The sequence below is a fragment of the Babylonia areolata genome, chromosome 15, assembly GCF_041734735.1.
Source record: "Babylonia areolata isolate BAREFJ2019XMU chromosome 15, ASM4173473v1, whole genome shotgun sequence".
Taxonomy (NCBI): Eukaryota; Metazoa; Mollusca; class Gastropoda; order Neogastropoda; family Buccinidae; genus Babylonia; species Babylonia areolata.
The window spans coordinates 890148-903283 of NC_134890.1; the positions used below are offsets into that span (position 1 = coordinate 890148).

General features: G+C 45.8%; 1 protein-coding gene across 5 annotated transcripts in view; it reads right to left on the reverse strand.

Annotated features, from left to right (window-relative positions):
- The window catches only part of LOC143290134 (N-chimaerin-like), a 56108-nt gene that overhangs the window by 7650 nt on the left and 35322 nt on the right, over positions 1–13136 (reverse strand). For all 5 annotated transcript variants that reach the window (XM_076599426.1, XM_076599424.1, XM_076599422.1 and 2 more), the window contains 4 exons: positions 12694–12768; positions 9794–9878; positions 7425–7598; positions 4881–4958 (listed from right to left, as the gene is read on the reverse strand). In XM_076599426.1, the coding sequence (XP_076455541.1) occupies positions 4881–4958; positions 7425–7598; positions 9794–9878; positions 12694–12768 (412 nt within the window). The remainder of the gene's footprint in view (positions 1–4880; positions 4959–7424; positions 7599–9793; positions 9879–12693; positions 12769–13136) is intronic.

Sequence of the window (13136 nt, forward strand, 5' to 3'; positions counted from 1 at the left end):
TGTCCACCAGTCACCATCTGTCACAGTCAGTCCTGTCCACCAGTCACCATCTGACACAGTCAGTCCTGTCCACCAGTCACCATCTGTCACAGTCAGTCCTGTCCACCAGTCACCATCTGTCACAATGACACAGTCAGTCCTGTCCACCAGTCACCATCTGTCACAGTGTCACAGTCAGTCCTGTCCACCAGTCACCATCTGTCACAGTCAGTCCTGTCCACCAGTCACCATCTGACACAGTCAGTTCTGTCCACCAGTCACCATCTATCACAGTCAGTTCTGTCCACCAGTCACCATCTGTCACAGTCAGTCCTGTCCACCAGTCACCATCTGACACAGTCAGTCCTGTCCACCAGTCACCATCTGACACAGTCCTGTCCACCAGTCACCATCTGACACAGTCAGTCCTGTCCACCAGTCACCATCTGACACAGTCAGTCCTGTCCACCAGTCACCATCTGACACAGTCCTGTCCACCAGTCACCATCTGACACAGTCAGTCCTGTCCACCAGTCACCATCTGACACAGTCAGTCCTGTCCACCAGTCACCATCTGACACAGTCAGTCCTGTCCACCAGTCACCATCTGACACAGTCAGTCCTGTCCACCAGTCACCATCTGTCACAGTCAGTCCTGTCCACCAGTCACCATCTGTCACAGTCAGTCCTGTCCACCAGTCACCATCTGTCACAGTGACACAGTCAGTCCTGTCCACCAGTCACCATCTGTCACAGTGTCACAGTCAGTCCTGTCCACCAGTCACCATCTGTCACAGTGTCAGTCAGTCCTGTCCACCAGTCACCATCTGTCACAGTGACACAGTCAGTCCTGTCCACCAGTCACCATCTGACACAGTGTCACAGTCAGTCCTGTCCACCAGTCACCATCTGTCACAGTGACACAGTCAGTCCTGTCCACCAGTCACCATCTGTCACAGTGACACAGTCAGTCCTGTCCACCAGTCACCATCTGACACAGTCAGTCCTGTCCACCAGTCACCATCTGACACAGTCAGTCCTGTCCACCAGTCACCATCTGTCACAGTCAGTCCTGTCCACCAGTCACCATCTGTCACAGTTCTGTCCACCTGTCACCATCTGTCACAGTCAGTCCTGTCCACCAGTCACCATCTGTCACAGTGACACAGTCAGTCCTGTCCACCAGTCACCATCTGACACAGTGACAGTCAGTCCTGTCCACCAGTCACCATCTGTCACAGTCAGTCCTGTCCACCAGTCACCATCTGTCACAGTCAGTCCTGTCCACCAGTCACCATCTGTCACAGTGACACAGTCAGTCCTGTCCACCAGTCACCATCTGTCACAGTCAGTCCTGTCCACCAGTCACCATCTGTCACAGTCAGTCCTGTCCACCAGTCACCATCTGACACAGTCAGTCCTGTCCACCAGTCACCATCTGTCACAGTCAGTCCTGTCCACCAGTCACCATCTGACACAGTCAGTCCTGTCCACCAGTCACCATCTGTCACAGTGTCACAGTCAGTCCTGTCCACCAGTCACCATCTGTCACAGTGTCACAGTCAGTCCTGTCCACCAGTCACCATCTGTCACAGTCAGTCCTGTCCACCAGTCACCATCTGACACAGTCAGTCCTGTCCACCAGTCACCATCTGTCACAGTCAGTCCTGTCCACCAGTCACCATCTGTCACAATGACACAGTCAGTCCTGTCCACCAGTCACCATCTGTCACAGTGTCACAGTCAGTCCTGTCCACCAGTCACCATCTGTCACAGTCAGTCCTGTCCACCAGTCACCATCTGACACAGTCAGTTCTGTCCACCAGTCACCATCTATCACAGTCAGTTCTGTCCACCAGTCACCATCTGTCACAGTCAGTCCTGTCCACCAGTCACCATCTGACACAGTCAGTCCTGTCCACCAGTCACCATCTGACACAGTCCTGTCCACCAGTCACCATCTGACACAGTCAGTCCTGTCCACCAGTCACCATCTGACACAGTCAGTCCTGTCCACCAGTCACCATCTGACACAGTCCTGTCCACCAGTCACCATCTGACACAGTCAGTCCTGTCCACCAGTCACCATCTGACACAGTCAGTCCTGTCCACCAGTCACCATCTGACACAGTCAGTCCTGTCCACCAGTCACCATCTGACACAGTCCTGTCCACCAGTCACCATCTGACACAGTCAGTCCTGTCCACCAGTCACCATCTGTCACAGTCAGTCCTGTCCACCAGTCACCATCTGTCACAGTCAGTTCTGTCCACCAGTCACCATCTGTCACAGTCAGTCCTGTCCACCAGTCACCATCTGTCACAGTGACACAGTCAGTCCTGTCCACCAGTCACCATCTGTCACAGTGTCACAGTCAGTCCTGTCCACCAGTCACCATCTGTCACAGTCAGTCCTGTCCACCAGTCACCATCTGACACAGTGACACAGTCAGTCCTGTCCACCAGTCACCATCTGTCACAGTGTCACAGTCAGTCCTGTCCACCAGTCACAGTGTCACAGTCAGTCCTGTCCACCAGTCACCATCTGTCACAGTCCTGTCCACCAGTCACCATCTGTCACAGTCCTGTCCACCAGTCACCATCTGACACAGTCCTGTCCACCAGTCACCATCTGTCACAGTTACACAGTCAGTCCTGTCCACCAGTCACCATCTGACACAGTCAGTCCTGTCCACCAGTCACCATCTGTCACAGTGTCACAGTCAGTCCTGTCCACCAGTCACCATCTGACACAGTGTCACAGTCAGTCCTGTCCACCAGTCACCATCTGTCACAGTGTCACAGTCAGTCCTGTCCACCAGTCACCATCTGACACAGTGTCACAGTCAGTCCTGTCCACCAGTCACCATCTGACACAGTCAGTCCTGTCCACCAGTCACCATCTGTCACAGTGACACAGTCAGTCCTGTCCACCAGTCACCATCTGACACAGTGTCACAGTCAGTCCTGTCCACCAGTCACCATCTGACACAGTCAGTCCTGTCCACCAGTCACCATCTGACACAGTCAGTCCTGTCCACCAGTCACCATCTGTCACAGTCAGTCCTGTCCACCAGTCACCATCTGTCACAGTCAGTCCTGTCCACCAGTCACCATCTGTCACAGTGACACAGTCAGTCCTGTCCACCAGTCACCATCTGTCACAGTGTCACAGTCAGTCCTGTCCACCAGTCACCATCTGTCACAGTCAGTCCTGTCCACCAGTCACCATCTGACACAGTCAGTCCTGTCCACCAGTCACCATCTGACACAGTGACACAGTCAGTCCTGTCCACCAGTCACAGTGTCACAGTCAGTCCTGTCCACCAGTCACCATCTGACACAGTCAGTCCTGTCCACCAGTCACCATCTGTCACAGTCCTGTCCACCAGTCACCATCTGACACAGTCCTGTCCACCAGTCACCATCTGTCACAGTTACACAGTCAGTCCTGTCCACCAGTCACCATCTGACACAGTCAGTCCTGTCCACCAGTCACCATCTGTCACAGTGTCACAGTCAGTCCTGTCCACCAGTCACCATCTGACACAGTCAGTCCTGTCCACCAGTCACCATCTGTCACAGTCAGTCCTGTCCACCAGTCACCATCTGTCACAGTGTCACAGTCAGTCCTGTCCACCAGTCACCATCTGTCACAGTGTCACAGTCAGTCCTGTCCACCAGTCACCATCTGACACAGTGTCACAGTCAGTCCTGTCCACCAGTCACCATCTGACACAGTCAGTCCTGTCCACCAGTCACCATCTGACACAGTCAGTCCTGTCCACCAGTCACCATCTGTCACAGTCAGTCCTGTCCACCAGTCACCATCTGTCACAGTGACACAGTCAGTCCTGTCCACCAGTCACCATCTGTCACAGTCAGTCCTGTCCACCAGTCACCATCTGTCACAGTCAGTCCTGTCCACCAGTCACCATCTGACACAGTCAGTCCTGTCCACCAGTCACCATCTGTCACAGTGACACAGTCAGTCCTGTCCACCAGTCACCATCTGTCACAGTCAGTCCTGTCCACCAGTCACCATCTGACACAGTCAGTCCTGTCCACCAGTCACCATCTGTCACAGTCAGTCCTGTCCACCAGTCACCATCTGTCACAGTGAGTCCTGTCCACCAGTCACCATCTGTCACAGTGTCACAGTCAGTCCTGTCCACCAGTCACCATCTGTCACAGTCAGTCCTGTCCACCAGTCACCATCTGACACAGTTCTGTCCACCAGTCACCATCTGACACAGTGTCACAGTCAGTCCTGTCCACCAGTCACCATCTGTCACAGTGTCACAGTCAGTCCTGTCCACCAGTCACCATCTGTCACAGTCAGTCCTGTCCACCAGTCACCATCTGACACAGTCAGTCCTGTCCACCAGGGAAGAGCAGACTGAATGTTCACACTGTCTGTTGTGATTACAGCGTAACGTAACTTCTTCTGCGTTCGTGGGCTGCAACTCCCACGTTCACTCGTATGCACACGAGTGGGCTTTTACGTGTATGACCGTTTTTACCCCGCCATGTAGGCAGCCATACTCCGTTTTCGGGGGTTTGCACGCTGGGTATGTTCTTGTTTCCGTAACCCACCGAACGCTGACATGGATTACAGGATCTTTAACGTGCGTATTTGATCTTCTGCTTGCGTATACACACGAAGGGGGTTCAGGCACTAGCAGGTCTGCACATATGTTGACCTGGGAGATCGGAAAAATCTCCACCCTTCACCCACCAGGCGCCGTCACCGTGATTCGAACCCGGGACCCTCAGATTGACAGTCCAATGCTTTAACCACTCGGCTATTGCGCCCGTCCAAGTAACGTAACAAAATACAAATCGTTAGAGTACAACAGACATCGAAAAAAAGCCCCGGTCAGCAAACTCATCATGACCAACCTTTGTCAAAAGAAACGCGGATGGCTTCGACATCGTCGTGGAAACCAGCTAACCGGTACAAGCCTTCCGCGTCCACACCTGCAAGACGACATGGCCATGAACTTCAACGATTACCCGCGACATTTATCTATTCATAATATTTATCAAGACATCTTGTTAAGACATCTTGCTACAGTGCATTTTTCTTGAAAATCTACATGCTTTACAATAGCACTAAAAGTTATTCACTCAGACATCCCCATACAAACATACACATATAATTTGAAACATAGGTAAAAGAGAACAATTAAAAGAGTATGTCAAATAATGTACCAGATAAAAAAAAGGATTAGACTAACAATATTATAAAGATGCACGCATGCATGTACAGACACACACACACACTCACACGCATGCACAACATATGCACACATATACACACACAACTCACACAAACACACACACTCATGAACGTGGATTAACAATAAAAGCACACAAGCAAACTAAGACATTACATGATAAAACAGTTCCTGCTCAACATTCCTCGAAGAAACACTGTACATAACATTTGTAGATCAAACCGAAAAGATGAAGCAAATGTAGGCAATCACACACACACACAGCTTAGCACTCACACTACATTAACACGGCACGATCACCCATCGTACCTCTCCCTTCAATCTCTTTGACGCATTTCTCCACACTCACACTACATAAACACGGCACAATCACCCATCGTACCTCTCCCTTCAATCTCTTTGACGCATTTCTCCACACTCACACTACATAAACACGGCACAATCACCCATCGTACCTCTCCCTTCAATCTCTTTGACACATTTCTCCACACTCACACTACATAAACACGGCACAATCACCCATCGTACCTCTCCCTTCAATCTCTTTGACGCATTTCTCCACACTCACACTACATAAACACGGCACGATCACCCATCGTACCTCTCCCTTCAATCTCTTTGACACATTTCTCCATACTCACACTACATAAACACGGCACAATCACCCATCGTACCTCTCTTTTCAATCTCTTTGACGCATTTCTCCACACTCACACTACATAAACACGGCACAATCACCCATCATACCTCTCCCTTCAATCTCTTTGACGCATTTCTCCACACTCACACTACATAAACACGGCACAATCACCCATCGTACCTCTCTTTTCAATCTCTTTGACGCATTTCTCCACACTCACACTACATAAACACGGCACAATCACCCATCGTACCTCTCTTTTCAATCCCCTTGACGCATTTCTCCACACTCACACTACATAAACACGGCACAATCACCCATCATACCTCTCTTTTCAATCCCCTTGACGCATTTCTCCACACTCACACTACATAAACACGGCACAATCACCCATCGTACCTCTCCCTTCAATCTCTTTGACGCATTTCTCCACACTCACACTACATAAACACGGCACAATCACCCATCGTACACTCTTTTCAATCTCTTTGACGCATTTCTCCACACTCACACTACATAAACACGGCACAATCACCCATCGTACCTCTCCCTTCAATCTCTTTGACGCATTTCTCCACACTCACACTACATAAACACGGCACAATCACCCATCGTACCTCTCTTTTCAATCTCTTTGACGCATTTCTCCACACTCACACTACATAAACACGGCACAATCACCAATCGTACCTCTCCCTTCAATCCCCTTGACGCATTTCTCCATACTCACACTACATAAACACGGCACAATCACCCATCATACCTCTCCCTTCAATCTCTTTGACGCATTTCTCCACACTCACACTACATAAACACGGCACAATCACCCATCATACCTCTCCCTTCAATCTCTTTGACGCATTTCTCCACACTCACACTACATAAACACGGCACAATCACCCATCATACCTCTCTTTTCAATCTCTTTGACGCATTTCTCCACACCCACACTGCATAAACACGGCACAATCACCCATCGTACCTCTCCCTTCAACCTCCTTGACGCATTTCTCCACACTCACACTACATAAACACGGCACAATCACCCATCATACCTCTCCCTTCAATCTCTTTGACGCATTTCTCCACACTCACACTACATAAACACGGCACAATCACCCATCGTACCTCTCCCTTCAATCTCTTTGACGCATTTCTCCACACTCACACTACATAAACACGGCACAATCACCCATCATACCTCTCCCTTCAATCCCCTTGACGCATTTCTCCACACTCACACTACATAAACACGGCACAATCACCCATCATACCTCTCCCTTCAATCCCCTTGACGCATTTCTCCACACTCACACTACATAAACACGGCACAATCACCCATCGTACCTCTCTTTTCAATCTCTTTGACGCATTTCTCCACACTCACACTACATAAACACGGCACAATCACCCATCGTACCTCTCTTTTCAATCTCTTTGACGCATTTCTCCACACTCACACTACATAAACACGGCACAATCACCCACTGTACCTCTCTTTTCAATCTCCTCGACGCATTTCTCCACACTCACACTACATAAACACGGCACAATCACCCATCGTACCTCTCTTTTCAATCTCTTTGACGCATTTCTCCACCACGATGGGAAGCAACTGTTTGTTGGCCTTGGTGACCGTCGTCAGGTCAACGGCGTACAGTCGCTTCACGTACTTCATGATGGGCATGCACTCATTGGGCATCCGCTCCGAGCACTTCTTGTGAGTCTGCACCCCACAGTCTGTCAACGCACACACGCACACACACACACACACACACACGCACACACACACACACACACGCACACACACACACACGCACACACACACACACACACACACACACAGTAACATCATAAGCATGAAGTCATAGGTCATCCCCTCTTCTTCTTCTTTATTCGTGGGCTGCAACTCCCACGTTCACTTGTATGTACACGAGTGGGCTTTTACATGTATGACCGTTTTTACCCCGCCATGTAGGCAGCCATATTCCATTTTTGGGGGTGTGCATGCTGGGTATATTCTTGTTTCCATAACCCACCGAACGCTGACATGGATTACAGGATCTTTAACGTGCGTATTTGATCTTCTACTTGCCGATACACACGAAGGGGGTTCAGGCACTAGCAGGTCTGCACATATGTTGAGCTGGGAGATCGTAAAAATCTCCACCCTTTACCCACCAGGCGCCGTCACCGAGGTTCGAACCCCAGACCCACAGACTGAAAGTCCAACGTTTTAACCACTAGGCTATAGCGCCCGTCATCCGCTCTGAACGCTTCATGTGGGTGTGGCAGCGTGCATACGTGTGGGGTATGTGGGTGGATGTGGGTAGGTGTGGTTGTGGGGGTGGGTGTGAGTGTGGGTGGGTTTACGTGTGTGTGTGGGGGGAAGGGGTTGGTGGGGAGGGAGGCGGGGGGGTAATCCACCAAAACTGCTCCCCAACACACAAACTAGTATCAACATCTACACACACGTGTAAACACATTCAACAAAAATATACATACAAATGTACATGCATGTCTTCTCTCAACACACACACACACACACACACACATCAAGCTCCAGCATACATACTAGCTTTCCTTACATAATGTTTCCGTGTTTCCCATACTGCATATTCAGCAGAGAACCGTCCTAATCCAATGAATCCTCAGACTAAACAAGCATGCCAACACAACCACTTCCTCTCACTCAGTCTGCCAACACAGTCCTAAAGCCCTCCTGGCCGAGAGAGTGGGGGATGTAACTTGGGCAAGACACTCTCCGCTGTCATCAAACTGCAGCCCAGACAGCCGGGACAGCAGCTGCCTCCTCTGCTGTTCTGATGGCCTCAGACACGACCCACAACAATACATCCACAGTCATGACTATACTACACACACAATGCCACAGAACTGCACACGCACACCCTGCCACACACCCGCAGAACACACAACCACCAACACTGTCTTGGCCAGCGGTCCAGCTGGCTTCATTGCCACTCAGCTGATGACGGCTAACAGATTTAGCGGATTAGGTAGCTGCTGCTCATCTGACCCTAATCCATGAAGATTACAAAGGATTAGAGAAGTCTGCTAGCAGGTGAACAGAAGAGTCAGTGTAGGTAAATCTCTGTGACAGATTTTCAGCATTGTGTATACTATAAACGATTTCTTGTTGCTGTTGTTCTCGTTTTGTTTTGTTTTTAATCACAAAAATACCTATCTGTCAATCTCTCACAAATAAAAAATGTGATTTAATCATGGATTAAGTTTTGCCGGAATGTTTATTACTATGGTAATTATTACTGTCATCATTAATAACAAATTATTGATTACGTTTCGCCTGATTCATACAGTAGTAGTAATTACTGCCATCCTCATGCTTATTACTGAGCTAATTATTACTGTCATCATCAATAACAAATTACTGATTGTGTTCTGCCCAATTCATACAGTAATAGTTATCACTGTTATCCTCAATAACCATTTCGTGGTAATCATTACTGTCATCATCAATAACAAATTATGGATAAAGGTTACCCCGATTCTTACAGCAGTGATTATTGCCATCATCTTCACTAACAAATCATTTGTGGATTACGTTTTGCCTGATTGTCACTGGGGTAATTATAACTGTCATCATCAATGACATCAAAATTTTAATAATTATTCACAGATTACGTTTTGCTGATCATTTTAATGGTTACTGTTACCGTCACCATCAATAATAAACTATTTATGGATTAAGGTCTGCCTAATTCTTACAACTGCAATTATTACTGTCACCATCAAGGACAATTTATCTATAGGTTAAGGCTTGTCACCGTGGTAATAATCACAGTAACTTTGACTTATCATCAATAACTAGGCCCCACACAAACCTCACAAATATGACCTTTTCCGTGTAGAGAAATTTGACCAACATCAGGATGAGGTGGCAAACTCTGACCCACCTTGACATTTGACCCCCTGAGCAATCAGCCCCCACATGAAGTTGGCACAGAGCTCACACCAGTTGAGGCCACTGAAGTTCTGAACCTGCACCACACAGCACAAACAGAGTGTACTGTACTGTGTTGTATTGTATTGTATTGTATTGTATTGTATTGTATTGTACTGTATTGTATTGTATTGTATTGTGCTGTATTGTATTGTATTGTATTGTACTGTATTGTATTGTATTGTATCGTGCTGTATTGTATTGTATTGTATTGTATTGTCCCCCTCAGCGATCAGCCCCCACATGAAGTTGGCACACAGCTCACACCAGTTGAGGCCACTGAAGTTCTGAACCTGCACCACACAGCACAAACAGAGTGTACTGTATTGCGTCGCGTTGTGTTGCATTGTATTGTGTTGTATTATGTTGCATTGTATTGTGTTGTATTATGTTGTATTGTATTGTGTTGCATTGTATCATGTTGTACTGTATTGCATTATATTGTGTTGTATTGTACCGTATTGTGTTGTTGTATTGTGTTGTACTGTGTTGTATTATACTGTGTTATATTGCATTGTGTTGCACTGTATTGTATTGTGTGGTATTGCATTGCATTGCATTGCATTGTGTTGTATTGTTTTGTATTGTATTGTATTGTATTGTACTGTATTGTGTTGTATTGCATTGTGTTCTGTTGTATTGTGTTGTATATCATATTGTATTGTATTGTATCGTGCTGTATTTTTGTACTGTGTTGTATTATACTGTATTATATTGTGTTGTGTTGTGTTGTATTGTGTTGTATTGTATCATGTCGTGTTGTATTGTATTATATCGTGTCAAGTTGTATTGTACTGCATTGTATTGTATCGTATTGGGTTGTTTTGTATTGTACAGTGTTCTGTTGTATCGTGTTCTATTGTGTCGTATTGTATTGTATTTTAGTCTTGTCTTGTGTTGTATTGTAATGTGTTGTAATGTGTTGTATTGTGTTGCATTATATTGTGATGTATTGTATTGTATTTGTGTTGTACTGTATTATGTTGTGTTGTATTGTGTTGTAATGTTTTGTATTGTATTGTATCAATTTGTTTTGTTTTGTATTGTATTGTATCATGTTGCATTGCATTGCATTGCGTTGTGTTGTGTTGTACTGTACTGTACTGTACTGTACTGTATTGCATTGCATTGTATTGTACTGTATTGTACTGTATTGTAGATGGCTTAAAGTATAAAAGCAGTTGCTGCTTACTCAGTGTACCATATTGAAAAAAAACAACTTGACAAGACTTGCTTTGACTGTACTGTCCTGTGTTTATCAACAGTTCATCACAAAAGACAGGGAATACAGGCAAGTATATTCATATATTTACAACACAAAATCATATTAAAAGGTCAAGTAAAAGAATAAAACAACATAAGAAAGATCAATTTACATCAAGTTAAAGGTATTGCAAGTAAAATAATAACATCCACACCTTACTCATTCTACGTATTCACCTACGCCTGATTCAGTCCAGGTAAAATATATTCACCTTTGTTTCAGTCCAGGTAAAATATATTCACCTTTGTTTCAGTCCAGGTAAAATATATTGACCTACATCTGTTTCAGCCCAGGTAAAATATATTCACTTTTGTTTCAGTCCAGGTAAAATATATTGACCTACATCTGTTTCAGCCCAGGTAAAATATATTCACTTTTGTTTCAGTCCAGGTAAAATATATTCACCTTTGTTTCAGTCCAGGTACAATATATTCACCTTTGTTTCAGGTCATGTAAACTATATTCACCTACATCTCTTTCAGTCTGGGTGAAATACATCGAGCAACATCTGTTCCAGTTCATGTAACATATATTGACCTACGTCAGTTCATGTAACATATATTGACAGATGTCTGTTTCAGTCCATGTAACATATATTGACCTATGTCTGTTTCAGTCCATGTAACATATATTGACCTATGTCTGTTTCAGTCCATGTAACATATATTGACCTATGTCTGTTTCAGTCCATGTAACATATATTGACCTATGTCTGTTTCAGTTCATGTAACATATATTGACCTATGTCTGTTTCAGTTCATGTAACATATATTCACCTACGTCAGTCCATGTAACATATACTGACCTATGTCTGTTTCAGTCCATGTAACATATATTCACCTACGTCAGTTCATGTAACATATACTGACCTATGTCTGTTTCAGTCCATGTAACATATATTCACCTGTCTATGTCAGTCCATGTAACATATATTCACCTACGTCTGTTTCAGTCCATGTAACATATATTGACCTATGTCTGTTTCAGTCCATGTAAAATAAATTCACCTACGTCTGTTTCTGTCCATGTAAAATACATTTGATTTGATTTGATATGGATATTTATACAGCATCTATACTCTGTCAGAGACCAAGCTCTAAGCACTTTACAAACTCGGGGTCATTTGCACCACAGGCTGCCTACGTGGGTAGAGCTGACTGACGGCTGCCACTGGGTGCTCATCATTCGTTTCCTGTGTCAATCAGATTTCAGACACGCACACATACACAGACAGACAGACATGTAACACTTTACCTGTATTACCGTTTTGTATTACCCTGCCATGAAGGCAGCCATACTCTGTTTTCGGGGTGTGCATGCTGGGTGTGTTCTTCTTTCCATGACCCACCAAACACCGACATGGATTACAGGGTCTTTAACGCGCGGATTTGATCTTCTGCGTGCGCATACACATGATGGGGGTTCAGGCACTAGCAGGTCTGCATACATGCTGACCTGGGAGATTTGAAAAATCTCCATCCCTTACCCACCAGGTGCTGTTACCGAGATTCAACCTGGGATCCTGCGATCTAAAGTCCAACGCTTTAACCACTCGGCTACTGCACCCGTGAAAAGTGATACAGACTTACCTTGAAGACGTGAGGTTTCTCATACTGTGTCCAGTCCATGTTCTGCTCCGGTTCATCTTCCTCTGGTGTGGAGTTCTGTACACACAGTCCAGACACAACATGGTTTTTTTGTTTTTTTTGTTGTTGTTTTTTTAACTCACTCGGGCGACAAGTTTTCTCCCTTGCTTTTCCCCACAGACGGCCCATTTGTAAGAGTTTGGAAAAAAAATTACAAAAAATACAAAATACCGTGTAAGAAAATGAAACTTTCAGAACTGGTTTATTACATGTTGAGCAATTACATATTTAAAAAAAAAATCAAATTTCTCATGTTATTTTTACAGTTTTGCCATATGTAGAAAATACTGCCAATTTTTCACCCCGAATCACCATACCCATGCTTACTTTCTGCATAAAATTCACTTTCTTCTTCGTCATCATCCACCTCTTCAATGTCCGACCCT